At 32.9% G+C, this 25231-nt stretch overlaps 4 protein-coding genes across 4 annotated transcripts; 2 read left to right on the top strand and 2 right to left on the bottom strand.

Annotated features, from left to right (window-relative positions):
- Positions 1-4846: 4846 nt before the first annotated feature.
- LOC122592608 (PAP-specific phosphatase HAL2-like) lies at positions 4847-7360 on the bottom strand. The gene is made up of 3 exons (XM_043764883.1): positions 6985-7360; positions 5757-6414; positions 4847-5324 (listed from the first exon to the last, which is right to left on the bottom strand). The coding sequence occupies exons 1-3, from the start codon at positions 7145-7147 to the stop codon at positions 5021-5023; spliced, it is 1125 nt and encodes a 374-aa protein (XP_043620818.1). The 5' UTR covers positions 7148-7360; the 3' UTR covers positions 4847-5020.
- A 10101-nt stretch (positions 7361-17461) lies between these two features.
- Positions 17462-17671, top strand: LOC122591959. The gene has a single exon (XM_043764180.1). The coding sequence runs from the start codon at positions 17462-17464 to the stop codon at positions 17669-17671; it is 210 nt and encodes a 69-aa protein (XP_043620115.1).
- Positions 17672-18337: 666 nt separating this feature from the next.
- Positions 18338-19665, bottom strand: LOC122591960. Its single transcript, XM_043764181.1, has 2 exons — positions 19437-19665; positions 18338-19062 (listed from the first exon to the last, which is right to left on the bottom strand). Exons 1-2 carry the CDS (start codon positions 19663-19665, stop codon positions 18338-18340), a joined length of 954 nt encoding a protein of 317 aa, XP_043620116.1.
- A 2695-nt stretch (positions 19666-22360) lies between these two features.
- On the top strand, positions 22361-25231 carry LOC122593229 (lysine-specific histone demethylase 1 homolog 2). The gene is made up of 2 exons (XM_043765611.1): positions 22361-24146; positions 24236-25231. The coding sequence occupies exons 1-2, from the start codon at positions 22628-22630 to the stop codon at positions 24961-24963; spliced, it is 2247 nt and encodes a 748-aa protein (XP_043621546.1). The 5' UTR covers positions 22361-22627; the 3' UTR covers positions 24964-25231.

Consider the following 25231-nt stretch of genomic DNA (forward strand, 5'->3'; position numbering starts at 1 on the left):
GTGTCATAGGTTACATGTAATAGTCCTTGTGCGTGCCCTCCTTCGTATGTATAAACGTATGCAAGATTATTCACTAAGCTTTGCTTACTTTTTAATTGTTTACCCTTTTATAGGTTGTCCCGGATGCGGAAGAAAGTAAGTATTGTAAAGATTGAAGTTAAAGATGCTTAATGGATATGGGTTGCTTTGGTTAAATACGGATAATGGTATTGGTAATAGGACCCATAGTGACCCCCTTTAAACTATCGGCTCTTTGTACTCTTGTTATGTCTTTTTGGAGAATTATTATGATGTCTAGTGTTGGACTCGAGTTTTTGGGTATTTTAAATGGGTTGTTTTGTAGTTGTAATGTATTGATTTTGTTTATATGTGTTTTGGAGAAACTCATAATCCGTAACAGCTTTGGATGATGATTTTACGAATGGGTCATACCAAAATTTCTAATTTTATACGTCGTCATTTGTAAGATGTCAACTCGGGTAATTGACCCATTTGGTGGTAAAATGAATGTTTGGTCAACGGATACTTTTACCTTGCTTATTTCTGAGTCGAAAACTTATTTGAACTTAGAAATGTTGTATTATGAGGTTTGGTTTTGATTTTGGTAGTCTGCAAGTTTGATTAAGCATCTAACGATTTTTGGTGTTGCTGAACTGGTGCCCACTGCGGCGCAGTGGGGGTAATTTTACCCACTGCGGCGCAGTGGGGATTCTCGGATCCAGGGAGCATGTTACTTCCACTGCGGCGCAATGGGGATTGCATCCATCCACTACGGCGCAGTGGGTAATAAAAAAAAAATCCTTATTTTTCTATTAAATCGAGTTGTGTCGTTTCAATTTGACCAATATTTGACAAATTTTTCCAACCTTACAAAAAATTACGAGCTGAGTATTCATTTATGGGAGCCAGCTGGGAGGTGTACGAAACGATCTTGAAGTATACAGTAATACTGAATTGTGTTGGTGGCTATATGGTGTATTTGGCGTGCCCGTAATGATCTTGTTTTCAACGGTATGGAATGTTCACTACAAAGATCAGTTGGTGAGATTAAAGCTATATGGGCTGCATTCGATAGGAATAGCATTGGAATGTTCACTACATAAGAGTTTTTTGTGGATCAAGAGTCGTGCAAGAAAACCGAATTTGACCTGGAACTTATGGGGTGCATTCGATGGGAATAGCATTGGATGGTAGTTTGCATTGAGTGCTGTTGCATCATAGTGTTACTTCTATATAACTTATTATCTTTTGTTGCTTGTTTATTTTACTCTTTAATTTTTGCTGGTGAAGTGGTAATTGTACTAAATTTTTGATGGGTTGTTTTTTGGTCAGTACATTGCTGACAATTGGTGATTAATAACAACTTTGATTGATCGTTCAAAAAAAAAATACAGTAATACAGACTTGTCTTTTTGATTGAGCCATGAAGTATTTTTGAGAATGGTAGTGTAAATTTCCTAAGAATAATATTTATATATATATATATAGTGTGTTAAAATAAAGTAAGAAAATATCTAATTTTTATCAGAAAATATTAACTTCTTTTGATACAAGGGTGTGGGTTGTGGACGGTATGGAAGCTCGGTACGGAAAATCAATATGCAGCATTATTGCCACTCCGCATGATTTGGTAGCGATCAACATGTGGCATGATGCATCTGTTTAGAATATGAACACAAAAACATAAAACATGAGTATGCAGCAGAAAGAAAACGTATATGTAATCAAATTAATTAACAAATAGAGAATTGAAACGTGTACATTTGCGCAAAGTTTCTAATAAGATTATTAATAATAAGATCATTATTATTTAGGGCTTAAAGTAAAACTCCTCTACGATCGCACACTAAACACCCTTTTACCGTATGCTAGTACCCGATCACGTACTCACAAACCTGTTGTATTCCTCGATGTAGTTGAAACCGAAATCCATAAACCCTTTGTTGCCGTTCAACAAAGTAAACCACAAATTCAATGCTAAGCCATTAAATGTGTGTATAATATATGGATGAAACAAAACTAATGTTTTTAGTTTTGTTTTCTTTTGATCGACCGAACTAAAGAGGAAAAGAAAGAGAAGATAAATGTTTATGGTTTTATAAATCTAATTGTCTTCCAAAACCCTTAACTTTTAACACTTATATATATGGCTAATTAATTAGGGTTTTAAATTTGGTGAACAAGTTTAGTTAAGGCCTAAAAAACCCATGGAATTTTTGGCCCTTCCTATTAGTGTACAAGTAGGAAACCTTTCCAATTTACACTTTAATCCTTCTCTTTTAATTAATAAACATTTAACCAATCGTTTATTAATTATTTCGTGATATTTTAAATAATATATTACTTTAATATATTAATTAATAATATAGAGTTACCGTGTTATTTCGTGTGACCATGTAAGCTTAAATTATATCCGGACATTCGATTTATTATAACATGATCACACACTGCATCATTATTGCATATTGGCATGGTGGCACCGATCCATCAGAGTGGGGGATGGTGATTGTGACAGTTTTTTTTTCTTTACCTCTTTTATTTTGTATTACTTAATTTGGTAATGTTTGGTAAGATATGACATGGACACCCATATGGAATCGGAGTGAAAAAAATTTGGACTCTGTGGCAACGTCTCACTGATTGTGTGACTTGTGTCCATGCCAAGAATTGGTACTCGTATTTCAATATGGATTCACTTCACAGTTTACCCTAAAAGGTTGAGAATTCAATGATGGATTTAGCCCAAGTGCCCGACCTTAACGTGGCAAGTGAGAATTGCATAATCCGTCAATGCATATAAACGTATACATATGCGTCTAAATGGAAGATTCTGTGCACTTGATTGATGGCAGTGGCGTATTCGACCAGTTCAAAGTTCAAACCCTCACTACCGGTTCGTATTGTTTAAGCCCATTTGATATCATTGTTGGATCGATCCAACTTCACTTGTTATCGCCATTCAACTTTTGTGATAGTAATGAAATGGCCTATGAGAGTGGTAAAAAAAAATTATGGTATTGTACAAGTTTGAAGATGATATTGTGTTTATAGAACATTTTTACAATTAACCAAACATGAAATTATAAAATATAGGGCCTACACTACACATTTACTGATTTACATAGTGTATGATTCTTGTGCTTAATTGGCAAGAATTAGAGAATTCTATTCTCGGTTGATGCCCAAAATTCTCATATTTTTCTTAGTTGGACCAACCAGCTTAATCAGGAATATAATTAATTACTTGCATAGCAACTAATATAATTAATTAAACAAAATAAAATGAGCATATAGTTGAATTCAACGACATGTTATGTCACAAGCTACAGAATGTCACAATACACTAAAATTCCAATAAATTTGATACACTTAACCGTTGGAAAAACGATACTCCTAGTTACTCTCACATGTTATAGATGTCATGTTACCTAAAAAATAAACGATCAAATACTAAAGACTAACTCACTAACATACATTTACAACTTCAACCATATTTTTACACGATATAAAAGTAGTAAATGAATAAGCACATAGATGAAAATGACTTTCTAAACATGTCAATTTTTGCACTCAAAGTCTTCATTATTTATTTATATTTGATGCAACTTTTGCTGACTATGTATGTTCTCAAATTTGACTTTCCCAATCCAGATTTATTGAATTTTTTAAAGTAAGTTTTGACTTTTGAGTCAAGAAAATCTTTAGTTTTAATTACCAAATTAGTTAATTACATAAATTAATCAATAATGAGTTGGTGGAGTAGTTTGGAGTTCCCCTGTTGACTTATAGATCTCAGGTTCGAATCTCCATTCCATCAACTTTGAAATATAGGTAGTTCTTCAATGAGAGCTTGACTTGGGTATTTTCAGGTTTAAGTCTGAGGGGGCAGAGTTTACCCTATTAATCGTCATGCCTTTGGACGGATTAGTAGGGGGTTTTCCTCCCATTGGGTATTTAAAATAGACATTTCTACTTTGAGAGAGCTCTCTAACGTGGACCCAGTTCAGATAACGTATGCTAGACCTTTCTTTATCGAATCACGACACGAAATTTTATACGAAATTTACCTTTAAAAAAAAAGTTAATTACATAAATTGTGCCTCTGGTTTGTCCAAATCCACATACACAAATCACACAATCTTTCCTCGTGGCATGAACAGTACTCAAATTTACATTTTTCTATTATAAAGAGGGTCTTCTTTCATGAAAATAATTTTTTCAGAAGACCATTATACTTTATTGTTTATAATTTTTTTTGGTCCTTCTAGCTAGTACGTTACTGATATCATTTCCAATACTTAATAAAAAACTTTAATTTGAAATTAATAGGTAAAACAATTTCTAAGTTTTTTAAATAAGTTTTTTTTAATTATAAATTGGCTTTCAAACGTTTTCTATAAATATATTTTATTTATATTTTTGTCATAAAAATTTTAATGAATATTTTCAAAACTTTACTAAAAGCATTTGAGAAAATTATAAAAGTTTCATAACATCAATAACAAAAACATTTATAAATATACAAATAAAAAATTTCAAATTATATACATTTAGCAGTTTTAAAAAAAATTAAAAAATGTTTTGTAATTTAAATTTAAGTTTTTTTTCTTATAAGTACTGAAACTGATATTTATGACGTACTATAAGAACAATAGAAAGTTCATAAACAAGAGGAGATAATGGTCATTTAAAGAACATTTGTAAAGCAAAATGTTTTACCTGAGAAGGAACTGCTTTTGTAAAGCAAAATGTAACATTAGGGACTGTTCATTTTAATGGTTTCGACGAGGGACTGTGTTTGAGGAGTTGGACGACAATTCATGTAATTAACTCTTAACTATTAATATCTACAAAATTATGTTTCTTATTAAGAATTAAAAAGGAGTATATTAATTGAAAGCTAACTGCAAAAAACTATAGTCCTCAAGACCTCAAGTCTTCAACAGCTAATCTTGAAAGACAACATACGACTATATGACTTGTAACAGCCCTTTTGAAGAATTTGCTTAAAAGAAAGTTTTTACAAGTGAGAAGAGTCCCAACTAGCATAAACAGCCCCTATGATTTTCTCATGTAAGTTCAACCCGGAACAAGCCACGATACCCCGATCAAGACCTTCGAGATACACCCCTTTTGAAAAATCCAATGGCCTTCCGCCAGCATCAGTCACTACACCACCAGCTTCTTCCACAATCACCACCCCTGCAGCATGATCCCATATCTTTTCCTTATATCCGGCTTTTGCAAACTTCATATATATCTCTGCATCTCCACGTGCAATTGCAGCATATTTCACCATGCTGTAAACACGCAACGGTTGCTTTCTGCAAATAAAATACCAAAAGGAAACAACTATTATGTAAAAACAAACAAGAATACCAGAAGATGGGATGAGCGGGTTGGGTAAGACGTCGAAATGGGTTGTTTAGGTTGAAACAGGTCATTATTTGACACGGGTTGAACGGGCTGTTCTGGGTCGGATTGATGCGCACACTTTTTTAAATCTTTTAAAAGGCTGATTACATAATATTGTTTTAGTTACGAGTGCAGAACCAATACTATAAAAATGATAATCGTAAATGGACTAGGCTTTGGCCCATGTTCAATCCATTTAACCCGTTTCCTTTTAAACTATATTGTTTGACTTGACCCGTTTGATATAATAGCGCAATCCATATTGACCCATTCATAACTAATAGGATAAAACTGAAACCTACAATAAAGATTGAATAAAATAAGTGAGAATTTGAGCTCACCTAAGTCCTAAACTGTATGCAATTCCAGCACTATACGAATGGTTAGAGTTGGCTTTCTCCACAGGTTCACAAAATGTAGCCATTACAGGGTTATCAATAGAAGAAACCCGTATAACACTAGCTGAATTGGGCCACTCGAAGGTCCCATCACCATGAACTAATGGCTGCATCCAAGATTGACCACTACCTTTACTTGTGTACATAACACATCCTTCTTGCCACAAATCCGATTTTGGTGAACTTGAGTTGTTAACCAATTTCTTTTTACTCGAATAATTAGGACACCCAAGAACTCCAACCACAACCTTCCCATTTTCAATCAAAGCCAAACCCACAGCATACTGGCCTCCACGCACGAACCCTAAAGTTCCATCAACAGGGTCAAGGACCCAATGCCTTCCCACCGGACCACCAGTTGAGTTGCACCGGCTTATAGCATCAAGAACTTCGGAACCCCCAAGGGGTGCGGGTGGTCCCTTCAGACCAAAACGTGGTGCCATGGCTAAACTTTCATTCACGGTTGCAACCACGGACTCCAATAAACTTGTGGCATTACCATCAGAGAGTGTTTGTGCATCTTCTTCAGCAACAATTGACACATTTTCTCTACCAAATGTGTCTGATAGTATCCAACTAATCATTGCTTGTACACTCCAATCTGTTTATTTATGAAGTTGTAAGCTTTGGTCCCTTGATCATTGCATATTCTTAACTTCTTAAACCATTTTACACATATCCATTCTTATATACAACACTTTATCCACATCCTAAAGCATACTAAAACTATTGTGACCAATACCATTAAGGTAACCTAAAAGCAATCTCATATCTTAATGTCAGATACAAAATATGACTTCTGATATCAAATGTTGAAACTCCCAACTCACAAATTCTTCAAAAGTTTTTTTTTTAAAAATTCATATCAAGATTTACCTATGTACACATGCATTACTAAAAATGAGTATTCAGGGAATATCAAACATAATTTATTTGAAAAAAAGGTATAAAAAGTAAAAAAGAGGGATCCTGTTTAGGCTAACTATGGTGGCTGGCTCTAATATATACGTTGTCTAACCGATACTCCTGTGAACATTTCCTATTTATTTAACTAAATGACACTTGGGTATTAAAAAAAAGAAGCAAAATCTTGATAAAAATCGAAACTTTAGATGAAAAGAACAAAAAGGAAAAAAATTGCATAAAAACAATTAAAATACAAAAAACATACCAGCAACAGTAACAGGTGAATCATCATGTTTAGAAACAACATGATCTGGGTTAGGACCAAATGAACCTTTTTGCAATTTCTGACATAAACAACAAGCCATTTGCACAACTTTCACACCCACTTCTAGCTCTTTACAATACTTATTATTAACAGTCTTCTCCATTTTGAAATGCTTAATTATAATAAACCCAAATGGGGATCGACATTTTGGATGACACCCGCCACTCCGATCGGCGGTGATGGTGTTTTACCATTTTCCGATCGCCGGTGGTCAATAGGGGCGGCTTGAAAGATTTTGTGTAGGTTTTCAAGGATGGATTTATTCGCTCTTATTTGGTGTTTATACACGTTTTTATCAAACGTGGGTTTTTTCTTTGTTCAAAGAAGGTGTATTTGCTTGTTTTATTTTGTTCCGAGCTTAATCACCTGAGTATACCCGGATAATTTTATTACATTTATAGAAATTGTGACGTAATTGTTAAATTGTGACGTAATTATTAAATGTAAAAATTTGACAATAAAGCTAACAAAATACACATAAATTTATAATAACATACCATTATAACGTACCATTAAAGTTTATTTGAATACATAAATCACAAATAGAAAAGTTCGAAATATAAAACTATACTAACAATAAATTTGAAATATGATCATATATATCAAAATTGAACACATTTCAACGTGTTATTATATGTTTTGTTTTGTTTGTCTTTGAATTAGTTGAGGTATTACGTTTATCACCGATGTATATCTTTTTTTTATAAGTTATGTTTTTTATGCAAGTTAATAGCTAATTAATATGCAAATCAGATTGTTAAAAGATTTTAATTACAATGATTTATTTAATTTTATTGGTTTTGCTAATGACAGTTATGTAACTTGTAATCAAAATACAGTTTTACTTTATCATAAAACTCAGAGATGAATTTTTGATATGTATAATTTTTTTTAATTATTTTTGGTGCAGGTGGAAGATGAACACCACCTTTCCCTCAAGAAACTAAAGATGTACTAAATTCATTTGGAAAACTTTAAAATAAAACCTGTAGGTTGTGCATAAAAATATAGTACCTGCCATACCAAATTAAACACACATACTTAAAATTTATGTTAAGTGATTATTTTATAAACTTTAGTGATTAGTGATAGACTCAATGATTATTTTATATTAATAAGACTCATATATATACTCTTATAAAGCAAATCATTTTTTTTCCATATTTTAGCTTTCAGCATTTAAAATACTTAAATTACCTCTCTCTATTAACTAATATAAATATCTCAACATAATATACGTATAATATTCTTAATGAAATTAATTACTTTTACATTACCTCGTTAAATCAACACCGACACCACTCGTTGTTGCCGCCACATTACGTGGATAACCTTCTCGTTTTATTAATAAGCTCAATATGTCTTAGAACATGACATAAGTTTAGTAAGTTACGGTTATTTTAAATTTATTAATTAGTTTATTTAGTTTTATAAATAAGTTTGGATTTAGATATATGGAGATTTGTTGTAACATATAATCAATATATACAAACAAAATATGATACGATTTGCATAGAATTTCGGTGGAAACTAACAAACCGCCACTGAGTTTGTTTGTTATTATCAAATATTTGTTTATGAGGTCACATTTAATAAAAGGGAAATAATTTTTACACAACCACTTTTAGCCATATACAACACTGTATGCATTAACTGTATAATGCATACAGTGTTGTGTATGGCAAAAACATGTTGTGTAAGGATCACCTCTTTTAATAAAACTTAAAATAAATCAATGAATGAAAAGGTTTTAGATGTGCCAAACTAAGCTTTAATTAAGCTAAGTTTTATAATTGGACTTAGAGTTTTATATATAGAAGAGATAGTTGTAGTGGATTTTTCCATCTTTTCTTCTACCATTTGATTAAAACGTGAGTTGCATGATTTGAGAAAAGATTTTCATTTGGATGTTTTTTTAAAAGCACTTTCATTTAAGTGTTAATTAATATTTATAAAATTTAATGCTGGTTATCATGAGTTTTGGCTTCTAGTGCTATATCTATGATAGAGGTTAAAATGTATGAGAAAGGTTATTTAAGAATCCATAAATAAAAAAACTCAAAAATCATTCTGGATCACATATTCTTTCTTATTTTCTCTCTTCAATTAAATAATAAAATTCACCTAATTTATTAAAAATGTTTTATCTCAAAAACCGTAAATCGTTAGACGAAACAAAAAGCATGGGTAGTCTTAAATTTTCGTCCTCTTTCATTAGAGATCCAATTCGATATATACTTTTGACGACTTTTTAATTTTCGTTTTTTTTCCTCTTGTACTTGTGTACCTATACATGTGTATGATCATTGTTTTCACATGTAAATTAGTAAATGAACATATGTACACAACAATGAAGGTTAAGGGCAGAGCCCGTTACCGTTCACCCCCTATGACTTATCACCCTCTATGACCTATCACAATATGACCTATCACCCTCAATAACCTATCACCCCCACCAGCTTTAGATTATGAATCTCCTTAAGGGCGAAACCCGCTCTGAATCATAATTTTTGTTCAACCTACATATGTGTAAGTTATTTTTAATACCAAAAAGAAAACGAAAATTAAAAAGTCGTCAAAAATATATCGAATTGGATCTCTAATGATAGAGGACCAAATTTTAAGACTACCCATGTTTTTTGTTTCGTCTAACGATTTACGGTTTTTGAGATAAAACATTTTTAATGATTTGGATAAATTTTATTATTTAATTGAAGAAAGAGAAAAGGATAAAGAATATGTAGTCCTGAATGGTTATTGAGTTTTTTTTTTTTTATGAGTTCTCAAAATAACTTACATCTAAAATGTATACTTTTACTTTTATTTATTTATGGAAAATGTTAAATCATCATAATCAAATAGCCTAATAATCTTCTTAAAACATTAAAAATGTGACATGTGGTATCCACTAGTTATCTTTTATAATCTTGCCCCCTGATTTTTCCACGTGTTATTATCTCATGATTAGGAGGATTATTAGGCTGTTTGGTTAGGAGGATTAATCGTTTTCCTTTATTTTTAAGATGGATAGTTTGTTTCAAGATTAAATATAAAATAAAAAAAAATTGTTCGACCTTATAAAACATGATAATATAACTCTTAACTTTTCTCTTTAAAGAAAAAAATGTTAATCATTTGATGCAACTTTACTAATTAAATAATAGCGAGACAAAATATTCGTGCGTTGCGACGGTGAGATGACGAGGTGATAAGTCATAGGAGGTAATAAATCATAGAGTGTGATAGCTAAATACCTCAGCTGTCCGGGCCCCGCTCTCGAATTTAAAAATTCGTCGAAAGTATACCGAATGACATCTCTAATGAAAATACATGAAATTTTAAGATCACTCATATAGTTTTATACTCGTAATTTATCGATGTATGCTTTTTGAAATAAAAGATTTTGAATGAATTTATAAAAATAAAATGATTTACGAAGGTGAGAAAAAAAATAAGTGATTAAGATTTTAAGAGAGAAAAAAAAAATGAATGGTTGAGATTTCTTCTAAAGGTATTATGAATAAGTAATAGGAGTATTTTGAAGTTTTTATTTAGTTAAATTTTGAAAAAATAGAGGAAACAAATGTTTTATAATGTAGTAGAGATAAAAGTATTTGGCTAAATTCTACATATGCATATCTATAATATAACTAAAAGAGGGGGTTGGGGGTACACTTGGCACCCCTAATCCACCTCTTTGAGTCTAATCCTCCTTCCTTATTAATTTTCTATTTTTTTAATATTAAATCTAAATTAATTTACACTTTTTGGTTTTCCATCACCAATTTACACTTTAACCACAATCTAAAACATTTAATTTATACTTATTGGTTTCCCATCACCAAGTTACACCTGACCCAATTTAAAATAATTAACTTACACTTTTGGATTTTTCATCACCAATTTACATTTTAACCCAATTTAAAAATAATGAATTATACTTTTATATAGTTTACACTTTTAGAATATAAGAAACTGTATATTTTTTATTTAACTAAACTTGAAAATACAGGGGTAAACTAGAATCAATATTTATATAGAGTTAATTTTCGTATGTTTCTTTTTTGGGCGAATAATCTTTGGAGTATTTTGACCGACGGGTGGCTATTCAGCTAGCAAATTTCTAAGTTGATATTGCTATATCTATTTAATACATTTGAATTCCAATTTTTTAGCTTTGATTAATATATTTTGAGACTACCCGTCCATTAGACGGGTCTGAACACTAGTTCTTTTTATATATTTGTCTTTGACCGAATATGCGAATAGAATATTGTTGTTGTTAAGTACGTATAAAACATGAGTTATATGCTAATCTATCAGGTCCTTGAGCATTAGCTCAATGGTTGAAAGATCATTCATCCATACATGAGGTCTTGTGTTCAAGCCTTGGGGAGGACATAAGGAATTCTCTTTATGAGGGCTTGGCTTGGGTTTACCCAGGTTCAAGTCTGAAGGGGCAGAGTTTACTCCGATTAATTGTCGAGTTTTCTCCCATTGGGTATTTGAAATAGGCATTTCTACTTCGAGGGAGGTCTCTAGCGCGGATTCGGTTAAGACAACGTATGCTAGACCTCTTGCTGTTGAAGCGCGACACGAAGTTTTCAGCGAAATTCACCTTTAAAAAAAATAATTTTTTTTTTCTATCGGGCGCCTTTCTTTGAGGGGTGCAAGACCTGCTATTGCATTAGCGTTTTCAACTTTGCGTGGGTCCCAAATGTAGTGAAAAAAATGATCTTCGTCTCCCATTGAAATTATAATTTGAATTCTTTTTAACTAAAGGATCAATAAATTTGTCAATTGATTGACATAAAGCAACTATTCTAATAAAGGTGAATAACTTCATGGTACATTTTAAATAAATGGCAAAACTTTGTTAACGTTAATGACATTTTAAACCATATTTATATATATTAACGTATATTTTATGGTGTCCTACGTAATCAACAAAAAAAATTTGACATAATCATAATATTAACTTTTTTCCAACATATCTATATAATTATTAAAACAGTAGTTAACCGAGTTTTCTAAAGCATTCTTCAAATTCAAATCTATGCTAAAAAATTGCCATATAGGATTTGTCCAATGTGTCATCTCCCTACTTTTTTAGCAATATTTTATTTTATATTTATAAAAAAATATTAAAAGAAGCAAAAAAAAAAAAAATCTTCCATCAAAATTATCAAATCTTATTTATTAAATCTAATTAAATAAAAGTAATATATAAAATATTGAAAAAGTAAATCTTATATATAAATCTGGCCTCTTATGGCCGTATGTAATATATGATAACTAAAAAAAAATCATTTCCAATTTTGATAATGAATTACAAAGGATCAAACCTGGATGCGTTGAATTTGTGTTCAACCTCATTTGTTGTGTCATAGATATATAATTATGAAAATATTGGCGGATTTGCTTCAAGTGGAACTAATCCACCTAATTTATGACAATTTTGTTCGTGCAATCTATATACATAAGGATCTCGACCATTATAAGGAGGGTGGTTTTCGTGTCCACAAAATAACATATCAATGTTGAAGATTATTTTTCATATCTTTCGAGTTTATCAAGTTGCCACCGATCAAAGTTTTTACTTACATATTCTCACATAAAAACTAATACCCTTTTATGATAATTATGAGAAACAGAGAAAGAAGAAAATAAGCATCAAGCTAATTAATTCTGTTTTGGAAAACTTGATATGCCGTATTTTAGACCCATTTCCCACAATGAATGTAGTTGTTTTAGCATGGTTTATAAGTCGTTTTTGTATACATATGGTGCGTTTATGGTGTTTGTTAGTGTTTCAGGTTACTTACAGGTGTTTAAGCGTAAATCTGGAGAAAACGACATTATTGATGTGAAATAAGTGCTAACGGATGATTCCTGGAGTGTTTGGATGAAGATAGCAGAAAGTCAATGAAAGTCAAAGCTGGAAAGTGGGGAGTTGCCCCGCAACTGGAAAACAGAGGAGAATCGTTGCCCCGCAACTTATGAAGTTGTCCCGCAACACCTTCAGCTTTAAATCATTGGACGTCAACAAGTCAACATGAAGCTGGACCTCGTTGCCCCGCAACTTGGTAGTTTCCCCGCAACTAGGTCCGAATCTGGGCAGATTTTTGGAAACTTATAAATAGCTTGCTTTATCATTCCAAAACCCTAACTTTTGCATTCCAGCCGATTTTTAGCATCTTTTCAAGGGTTTTGCATCTACAAACATTCTTTGAAGATCGCTAGAACGATTGGAGATTTATTTAGCTATTGTTTATCATTCTCAAACGATTTCAACATTCGGTACAATATGTTTTTATATATTATTGTTTGTTTTTATCTTTTATTTATAAGTAGCTAAATCCTTCAACACCCGCTTGGGTAGTAAACATGTCATAGGGTTGTTTTGAATGTTACTTGCAATCGTTGGACAAGATTTTCATGTTTAATCAAAGATCCATATTTATTTGAGTTTAAATATTGTATTTATCTTTTATATTTATTGATTGATAATTGTAATTAGAAGTTCGGAAGAAATCTATGTCATTGTCAATTGATTTATGAAAAGGTTGATCGGTCCATAATTAACCTAAAGTCGTTGGAGTTCGGGAGAAATCAACGATAAAGATTTTAAACAATTAAATTCATTTTAAGTGTGTAAATGCTTATGATAGAGGGATCTGATTAGGCGAATAAGCAGTTCGGGAGAAAGCTTTCAAAAGATTAAATCATAAAATCAACTCAGGTATTTAATGCTTAACTGTTTAGAGTAGAAATTAAGTGCGGGAGCAATAATTATGTTTTGAGCAGTTAAAGTTTCAAGTATAACTGGAGTTCATCTTGTCTACCTTTTGAGTCGTTCAACAAATGCAAGTAATATTTAGACCCGATGATTGGCATGTGAGCTGACCCAAGTAGGTGTTCTTTTCAAATCTGTGTTAAGATTCAACAACCAAATATTCTCTTGCGATTAATCTTACGGGATTACTGACTTTTCTTACTAACTTTTGCAACGTGACAATTCGGTCACAAAACCCCCCTTTTTAATCTGAATCATTTTATTATAACAATTGCTTATTAAGTCCTTGTGTTCGACCTCGGTTTACCAAGTCAACTATACTGCATACGAACGGGTCCACTGCCCGCAAGTGTGTAGTAGTAAGTAGCTAGGTATTTCGTGTTTATAAATTTAAGACTAGAAAATACACATCAAAACTCGAGTCCTGCAACGTTTCCCATCGCCCAGGATTTCTAAAACCAGCGTTCTTAAGGCCAAAAAAGAGTTGGCGGAAAAGGGGGGAAAGAAATGCATGGGAAAGAAGGTCGGATTAACCCTGAAAAAAGTGATCCAGTATTTTTTTTTATAATTTGCAACTTTTCGATCTCTCCATATAAAAATTAAGTAATTAAACCTAATAATGTTTACAACTCATGTTCAAAGAAAATAAAAATAAATCAACAAAGACTTTATAACTAAAATCACTAATAAACTAGATATACAAAATAAGCTATTGAAATATATGTGATTATCTTCCGTGATAAAAATTTCTTTTGATCTTACCAAATGGTTATGTATAAAATGGTAACAAAAAAGGGGGAAAAAAAGAGAACAATAACATATTTATCTTAGCTTTTGTTTTTCAACCTTTTTGAACAATAATTATAACAATCCGCACATCGTGCGGGTACAATACCTAGTAATATATATAAGTGTAGATCTATGTTTTTTTTTAAAAAAACAATAAAATTATATTAATTATATATATTCACATCGCATATTAAATGAGACAATTATCTAGTTCATTTATATTTTTAAAAACCAGACAATATACTAATAAAAACTATATATGTATTTAAAGGAAACACAATGACGACCAAAAAAAAAATTTGCAATACGAAATATATTATGGTTTTTGGACAATAATAGTGAAATATGCATAGTAAGAGCATTTCCAAGGATAAAATGCTATTAATAGCTTTTTTTTGGTTTATCTCATTATTATTAGAACAATATAATTTTCAAAACTTATTTTCTCCACTTCCTTTAATTACATTGAGTGTGTAAGAAAAAAACTTTTGCTTCAATAAGTTGAAAAATATCATCCTTTTAAAAAAAAAGTCATTATCTCAATGATAAAAAGCTTTTCAATAGCTTTTTTTAATAAAAAAAAAAAGCATTCAGCAACCTAACATTGTAAATACCCTAAGAAACGAGAAAAAAACGAAGTAGGCAGACTATACGACCAGTATGATCACTATTTATCTCGACAAAGTGCCCATTGGGCTAGCCCATATTCACCAACCAGCACCTTTAATTATTTTAATAAACTTGATGGGCTGAGTAGCCCAATCTTAGTTTTGAGACGTGCTTTGGGCGGCTGGACGCCTGGACTTCACGCAACTCACACTCTCATTTTGGGTATGTTTGGTAAGGGGTTTTTAAGGGCTTAAAAGACCTTAGCTTTTAAAAATAAGCTCTTTTGAAAATTATAGCCCTGTTTGGTAACACATAAGAAATCAAAAGCCCCAGCTTCGAAAAACTCATAAAAGCCCCAAAAGCTCTTTAAAATAAAAGCTTGTAAGAACAGAGTTAAAAAAAAGCCCCAGCCCCAAGCCCTTAACTACAGCCCCAGCTCCAAGCTTTTGTGCCAAACATATTGAGAATGCAACTTTTATTTTGGGGCACTAGTCAGCGAAAAAGACTAAAGTGAGGTAGCAGCGAGACAACATTCGCACAATCATATTTAACATCTAAAAAGTTGACACCTTCTATTTGAAGATTTGGGGGCTAAGAGTTCTATGAAGATTGAATAAGATTGGAAATTACATGTAAGTGATGCAAAAGCTGAAAATCTACATGAGTATCCCAATTTCTTGTTATTCCATTGGTTGGATTGGTCTAAGCACTTTCCATAGAGATCCCGTCTTGGTTGCTTTGTTATATTCGTTGAAAGGATGTAACGTGTGTGAAATTTACCTTATGTTTTTGCAACTCGTGTTTTGCATACCTAAAAAACCAAAGAACTGTCAAAAACATCTATCTTCTATTAGCAACAACATATGTCCCAATGAGAAACATTGTTTTTGTTAATCATCATTTAGTAAGAAATTAATTTTATTTATTTAGTTTATAGCGAATTTTTGATACTAATCTGGATTTTAGTATGCATTTATATAGTCTGATTTAGTGGTTCTCAGGCTATATATGTTGGTTTCATGTGTCAAGATTAACTTACCAATTTTTTAGGGTTAACTTTTGTAACATCCTGCTTAAACTCTGGGTAGCACAACTCTCACTCGATGGATTGCTATATCTGATCATTATGCTTATTTCTAAATCACTTGGACATATGGCGTTTGACGTAACTCCTCATATCTTCTCCGACTTTTTAATCACTATGGATAAGCTACACCGATTTTTGGACAATAAAGAATAGGTATGTGAAAATTTTAACATGTCCTTAGTTAAGGATACATATCTTAAGGACACCCATGAACAAACATGCTTTAACGTTATAGATAAAGAAGGACAAACAGGGATAGGAAAGGATGTGTAAGGATATATACATGTTCCTGCGAGTTGTCTCTTTCCAAGAAAAATGAATTTTGTTTTATATTTGTGTAATCTATACTACATCGTATAACCCCCACCAAGAGCTAGAAAAACTAGCAACACCCCTTGAATTTGATGTGCTCGATCACCCTGAGTTTGAATTCTGGTACGCTCTAAAATGTTTCATCTCCCATGTCTTGGATGAGTGTAACGATACAAAGACTCCTTCCCCAAATGTTTTTATAACAACATTTTTATCCTTACCCCTCAGGATGAAACTCCTCAAGGGAAAACAGCCTAACCACTGAACCAACACCCGAATAATAATACTAAAATAGTCTTTGAGTTGAGCACTCGAGCTTCACTGATATAGTCAAGGGGAAACCAAAAATATGTTCTACATAGTAAAAAAAGAAGCTAAAAGACCCCCCCCCCTTTTTTTTAGTGAAAACGAAGTCCGCTAATAAGGCACGTTCATAATCAATGTCCGTGTTTGGCTTAGTTTATATTATTTCTGTCTCATTTTAATCTTAGTTTGACTTTTAAAGTTTTTTTCTATTAATTTTAACTATAAATATTTTATTATGGATTATATAATAATAGATGAAGTTTATATTGTTGAAAAATACATTAAAAACCTTATACATTCATATATTTCATATCAAGTATTGTTACACAATTGAAAATAATAAAAAAAAAGACTTTGAAATGAGCCGGAGAGAGTAGTATTTGGGTTTATGTTTAAAAACACTCCATTATATTAATTTATCTATCCATCTTACCTCTACACACCACTCCTCCCTCTCCCTTCTCTCTATACATCTACACGTACACCAAAAATATATGTATACATAGAGTGACATTTTTATGGTGTTGTTTTGCTTCCTGGTTGATCAAAAACGTATCGTAAAGAGGACGAAGCCAGTGGCAGGATCTTGTTCAAGATGCCGACGAGGAGCCAGTGTTGCTGACATTGTCACCAAAACCAGATTTTGCTTCATCATGCCATTTTATTGGAGATGTAACAAAACTATTCTTTGCACTTTCTGTGGTACCACTCTTAAAACCTATCCATGATATTATATTCTATTTCTCTAGCTATATGGTTTAGATGATGATGATGATGGCATTGTATAGCATGTGTTCTTATGTTTGTTTGGAATTGCATTTATAAGCAAGCCTTGAATGTTGTACGTTTTCAAATGGTAACCTACCTACCTCATGAGATGTTCAATAAATTTGTGGCGTTTCAGAAGTAAGTTTGTTTAATTAATTATTATTAAATGTTGCATCTTCCTTACTGTACGTACATTTTTCAACAGATATTTTAACCATCACATGTCGTTGTTATAGTACATGAAACATTAATATGGTGAAATGAACTATTATATTATTTATTTAAGTTCTATATGGTTTTATCTTTTGTTCCCCAAAATAATATATATACATGATATACGTACAGTTTAATTTTATATATCCTTTTATATTAGAACAATAAAGATAAATAGAAAGGGTTATTAAGTTTTGAATATGTTTGGAATCAATATCATATCTTACTATTAGGTGTTGTCAGTTGAAATTGGGATATTAATTATGTTACTTGTAAACATCGAATTATATGGCATCGATCAAAACATAAGTTGGACATGGTGTATTCGCGAAAAATATATAAATTAATTTCACATTAAATATTCTGGCTTAATTTGGTTAAGTTGTTCATGGTTCCGGCCACAAGTACTTACATCATATCACCTTCACCTCTCGATTTGAAGCTTTAACTTTAGAGTATATACAAGAATTACATTTTGAAGAGAATAGAGATTCGGTTCTATACTTGTCTTCCCCACCAACAACCGGCATTGCAACGCCTTGTTTGGCTGGATTCTTGAACTCGGGCTGGTATGTCCTTCCAAGCAACCCTTCTACTCGTGGTGATAAACCATGGAACTTGAATTGTACTTCCAAATGAGCAAAGCAGTCATCTTTAGGTCTACCATACTTATGAATTCGATCATCTTCTTCGGTCACAGGCACTACATTGATTGAAATCTCCGCCATTTCATGAAGCGTAATAAGAACACTATTCTTTTCCGAAGTTCTCTCTATCTTTATCTCACCTTTTAGAGACTCCCATATCGCGGGATACCCACTTTGTATCGGTAACTCTTCCCCTTTGTAAGTGAACTTAAGGTGGTCAACTTCATTGTCCCATGTAGCAGATTTAATGGTCTCCACTGAGAATGTATTGGAATTGAACAGGACTCCAAGTGCCTGGATCCACGTGTAGTCCCTGGATCGGCCTATTGGGCTTAGCCCGATGAATCTTGCATTGATTTGGAGGTTGCTGTCGGAAACCAAAGTGAAGTGCTCATTACGCTTTCCATGGAAGTAGAAAACAATGTCGTCTCCCCCAACAAAACGCGGGTCCAAGCATGCTGCTCCACGACCGTTGCAGTTTGGTTTCCTATCTGTTACGAATACAAGAAGTTAGTTCTGATGATTAATAGAGTAACCCGCGTGTTGGGTCACCACAAAAACATGCAGTCAAAGACATTTTTATGAAAACGGGTCATTTTTTACTCTGTCTGTTTGATAACGGGCCATATGGGCAAAGTTTTTTAATAGTGTATATGAAAGTAGTCAAATGCATCGATCGGGATAAAGAGATTCAAATTGGCTATTGTATGATCAAATGCTCACAAATTTTGTTATACATAAAAAGAATTATTTTTAAAATTCAAATAACTGACATAAAGTGTTTATAGGTCAACCCAGTACGAATGTGGCGTCTTTTTATTAGCTCTAGCATAAATTAACATACATGTTTGAAAGAAATTCTTACTTCTACATTGAGCCTTGCATATAGGGGAAGCACAATCCAGATAACAAGCTTTATGTTTCGGGTTTAAAGGAGATGTTGTCGGGCATTCTTTCGGGCATGCTATTTGCTTCAAGAAACACTTGCTTCTACGATCATAACAAGTTACCTTTTCGCCAGTTATATGGGGTACAAATACAAGCATGAAAACCAACAAACATTTTGTGGCGATATTCATCATGACTACTTGCATAGTACTAATTGAGAATGAATGAATTATTGATGAAGATGTTCCACATTCGTTTGTTTATTTATATATAAAAAGAATGACTAGCTAGCTAGCTAGCTAGCTAGTGGGGTTAATTAATAGATTAATGGCCGGTTTGAAGCAGTTATATATAACGTAAAAGCAAGACCATAAATCACATGCATAAGCGAATACTACTTTACAAAGTCTAACATCATTCAACTTGTCATTACAAAAGAAATTAAGTTTTTTAGGATGTACGTAAACTAGCACGCATTAACGTAAAATATGAAAAATGGAAAGCTGTTTCGATTAACATAATTTGGACTACTTTTTGATCGAGAGTATAATATATGAATTTTGAATCAAACATTTTATTTAATTTACTTCTTTACCCTTCTGAAATCGCGGTAGATACAACTACGAAGTGCGAATCATTATATATATGAATTAGATCGTCTTGAATATTAAAGGGTCATGTCATTAACCAATGAGTAAAAAACATGTTAAAATATGATCACGTAAAATGAACGTAAATAGACAAACACTTGTCATGTTTATTTGAACATAGAAAGATCGATCTCATGCTCACCTTGTAGTCTTATATAGACCGGGAGCGCATATGGTACTCCAACCCATTGGAAAGCTAAGCTACTATGCACCAGTAGTGGGGGACCCAAAATCCCATATTATAATATACTCCGTACTATAATTTCAAAATTACTATTTCAAGTGTTTATATATATTTCTCAAATTATATTTGCATTCACGAAAAAAAGGAAACTGCCCCTTGCTTTCTTCGAATGTGAGCAGCCGAGATATTGAAGAACGATTCCATGGGTTTCAAGCTCAATATCTTGAATGTATGAGAAAGGTTAAAATATAAGTAAACAAATTGTCACTTAATCATTTGACTTATATACGACGCTTATTTTTTAAAAACTAAATCAAGTGCAAAAATACATAATATTCTAAAAACCTGTGGCAACGCACGAACATTTTTATATCGGGTTCATATAAAATCACATGTACATAAAAGTAAAAGGGTCTATTTATTTTTTTAAATCAAAGTAAGTGAATTATAATAATATTTATATTGATTAAGTCAATACAATATGCTTTTTTATTATCTCAAATTACAAATATTTTTAATTGACTTAATACATTAAATATATTATTTTTATTAAGCTTAGTATTATTAACAAACTAAATGTTAGAACGAGTGATTAACATTTTTATCTTTAAATAAGTTATGGGTTCTATTCTCATGATTTATAAGACCAAGTGTCTTTTTATATTTTATATAGAATTCGATTTTAAATCTTAGATAAATCTTTAAAAGACGGCATTGATGTTACTTATTATTATTATTATTATTATTATTATTATTATTATTATTATTATTTTATAATTAAGTTATAAACAAGGAGATTCTAGGACAATAGTGTATGTTTGGCACAAAAGTTTGGAGCTGATGCTGTAGTTAAGGGCTTGGGGCTGGAGCTTGACGTTGGGGCTAGGGGCTGGGGCTTTTTTTTCCAATTCTCTTCCTACGAACTTTTATTTTAAAAACCTTTTGGGGTTTTTAGGAGTTTTTCGGGGCTGGGGCTTTTGATTTCTTATGTATTGCCAAACAGGGCTATAATTTTCAAATGAACTTATTTTTAAAAGCTAAGGGCTTTTAAGCCCCTAAAAAGCCCTTGCCAAACAGTCCCTAACACTGTATTCTCGAGTTTTTTTCCAAGAATAGGAAATGAGAAGATTGGATAAGGAAAGAAAAGAAAGAAAGTTATATGTTAAAAAGGCATTCTCGAGTTACATAGAAAACTAATGAAAAGAAAAAAAAAAAAAAATTAATAGTATTTTTGAATTAGAAAGAAAAGAAAAGAAAGGAAAAAAGTTATAACTTTACAATTATGTCATTTTCATCATAAAGTTTTCAATAGTTAAAAAAGGTAAATTAGTAAATATACACATAACTTAAAAACTTTCCATCCAAATCCTCCCAAAAATGGGAGGAAAGTTTTCACATTAAAAAGGGCTTAGTTTTCTTTTCTTCCCTTTCCTTTCTTTTAATAAAAAAACTCAAGAATGTAAAATAGAAAAGTTTTCCTATCCTTTCTTATCTTTTCCTTTAAAAAAAAATCGAGAATACAGTGTAAGACTAGCTGATTCCCTGACGTGTTAGGTGGTGTTTGATAAACTCTTAATTAAAAAGCCATGACTTAATTTTAATTGTCTTAATCCATTAAGTTAAGAAAATATGTTTGTTTTTGACTTAATAAACCAAAAAATAACTATATTGACTTAATCTATACAGACATTGTATATTCATTCAGTCACTTTCTCCATTCAGTCATTTAAAACAAACAAGGCTTTAGTTTGACTTTGACACTTTGATATGAGGATGACCAATTTGGGCCCAGCCAAATGACCCTTCCATTTCCCTCCAAATCAAAAGAATAAAATTACCTGTTTTTTTCCCCATAAAAAGAAGCCCTAATTTTTTCCCCCTCAACCTTTCAAAAAGATTCTATATAAACATAGATTCATATACATATATTTTCAACGATTCAACTTCCTGTAACAAATGGTACGTATCTCCCCATTTTTCTATTACCCCATTTCAGTACTTCTTTTTTACTTCCAATTTTTAGAGTAATTTAGGGCTCCAATTTACTTTAAAATTGTCAAAAACAAAAAAAAAAAACACAAAAAGGCACCAATTTGGGGGTTCATTATGATGTGTTAAATATGATATTTTGCATGCAAAGACTTTATTTTTAAGTTTAATTTTGGTTTTTTCAAAGTTGTAGTCAAGGTGTTTGATAAAATGTCTGTGAGAAGTATACTGTGTTTTTTAGAGGGGAAATAGGCTGTTTTAGAGAGTGGAGTTGGCGTTTTATTCGGACTTGAGTTGTCAGTATTTTGAGTTTGGATTGAGGGAAGGGGATAAGAGGTGTGTTGGATGGAAACTCCAGGGTCGAAAAGGTTGTTAAGGAAGAAATCGTTGTCGAAAAGCTATGATGAGAATTTGTTGGATGAGTATTTGGATAGGCAACTAGGTGGGTCGACGAGGAAAAGGTTTAGAACAAAGAAAGAGTTGGAGAAAGAAACGGAAAAAGAAGCGATGATAGCTTTGTCGTTAGGGTTTCCGATAGATGCGTTGCTTGAAGAAGAAATTAAGGCGAATGTAGTGAGTAAGTTGGATGGGAAGGAGCAGAATGACTATATTGTGGTGAGAAACCATATACTGTCTAGATGGAGGGCTGATGTTCAAGTGTGGCTTACGAAAGGACAGATAAAGGAAACTGTCAGTAATGAGTATGATCAGTTGTTGAATACGGCTTATGATTTTCTTTTGAATAATGGGTATATTAATTTTGGGGTTTTGCCGGCATTTAAAGCTCAGATGCCTGAAGAAGCAAACGAGGGTTCTGTGATTATCATTGGTGCTGGGCTTGCTGGGTTAGCTGCTGCTCGCCAGCTTCTAGCTTTTGGTTTTAAGGTGGCTGTTTTGGAAGGTAGGAATAGACCTGGGGGTAGAGTTTATACACAAAAGATGGGTAAAGAAGGTAATTATGCTGCGGTTGATCTAGGTGGCAGTGTCATTACAGGTATCCATGCGAACCCGCTTGGAGTATTGGCTAGACAACTTTCGATTCCTCTTCATAAAGTTAGAGATGTATGTCCGTTGTACGATCCAGAAGGGCGACCTGTGGCCGGTGACGTTGATGCCAAAGTAGAATTTATTTTTAATAGGCTTTTAGACAAAGTTACCGAATTTAGACAAATAATGGGTAAATCAGCCGCTGATATTTCTCTAGGATCTGTTCTTGAGAGGCTTAGACAGATGTATACTGTGGCCACAAAGCCTGATGAAAGACAGTTACTTGACTGGCATTTTGCAAACTTAGAATATGCAAATGCAGGTTGCCTTTCACATCTCTCTGCTGCTTATTGGGATCAAGATGATCCTTATGAAATGGGCGGTGATCATTGCTTTCTTTCAGGCGGGAATTGGAGGTTAATCGAAGCATTGTGTGATGGGGTTCCTATTTTTTATGGAAAAACTGTTCAGACGATTCGGTATGGTGAAGAAGGTGTTGAGGTGACTGCTGGGGACCAAACATTTCAAGCTGACATGGTGTTATGCACTGTTCCGCTTGGTGTCCTAAAGAAACGATCCATTAAATTCATCCCAGAGTTACCCGTAAGAAAACTTGAAGCAATTGAAAGATTGGGATTTGGGTTGCTAAATAAGGTTGCTATGGTATTTCCGCATGTCTTTTGGGGGGAAGAGCTTGATACATTTGGCTGTCTCAGCAAGAATAGCAATACACGTGGCGAGTTTTTCTTGTTCTACAGCTATCATACAGTTTCCGGTGGTTCAGGACTTGTTGCATTGGTGGCCGGTGAAGCTGCAAGATCGTTTGAGCTCACACACCCATCCACTTTGCTTCATCGTGTTTTAAACATCCTGAGAGGTACTAGACCCATATAAATAGAAAGTGACATCTTTCAGTGAATATGTTGATCATTTTGCGTTTTTTTTTTTTTATAAATTTTTTGACAGGTATATACGGTCCAAAGGGTATTGATGTTCCTGATCCCATTCAATCTATCTGTACCAAATGGGGAAATGATCCTCTTTCGTATGGTTCATATTCTCATGTAAGGGTGCATGCTTCTGGTAGTGATTATGACATACTTGCAGAAAATGTGGCAAACCGGCTTTTCTTTGCTGGCGAAGCCACAAACCGGCAACATCCTGCCACTATGCATGGTGCTTATTTAAGTGGTTTAAGGGAAGCTTCATGTATTTACAGAGTCACAAAGGGTAGTAAACAAACTCATCCTAGGAAAAGCATTCGGAAAATTGTTGGAGTGAGTGATACTCTTGTAAACCTGTTCAAGTATCCGGATTTAGCTATTGGAAACTTCAGTTTTGTGTTTGACCCGTCCAACAAAGACCCTAAATCGAGGGGACTCTTGATGGTTACCGTTGAAAGTTCTAGTAGCGAGCTAAGTAATGATAACGGGAAGGTCAACAATGGTCAACATTCTGAGAAGCAACCTGTGAGGCTTTATATGATTGTAACGCGTGCTCAGGCGCAAGAATTGCAATCAGAGACAGGAGAGCGGGAAAGTGGATTGACATATTTGTTCAAAAATCATGGGTTGAAAGTTATGGGATCAGATAGTTTTGGCCTCTTAGCTAATCCGTTGATTTCCCAGATTGCTACACGTAGAGGGAGAGTCAGAAATCGGAGAGTTCCTGCAAACCGTGTTTCATACACATGATCCCGTGGCTTTCAAAGCCCTAGTTGTTGTATACTTGTAGGACATGAAGAAATCATTAGTGAATTCAGGTGACTGAATATAGTTGTGTTGGAGAATGGTGAATCAACCACGTAGCAGCATCACTTAGTAAATGTGAAATGATGGTTGGCATGAAATTATGTATGCTAGCTCATATTCATGTCCATGGACTTAGTTTTAGCATCTGTTTTTATCTTTTGCCGCACTCAAAGTGTAAATTACCCTACCTGTAAAATTGCTTTTTTTTTTT

Source organism: Erigeron canadensis, chromosome 3, assembly GCF_010389155.1.
Source record: "Erigeron canadensis isolate Cc75 chromosome 3, C_canadensis_v1, whole genome shotgun sequence".
Lineage (NCBI taxonomy): Eukaryota > Viridiplantae > Streptophyta > Magnoliopsida > Asterales > Asteraceae > Erigeron > Erigeron canadensis.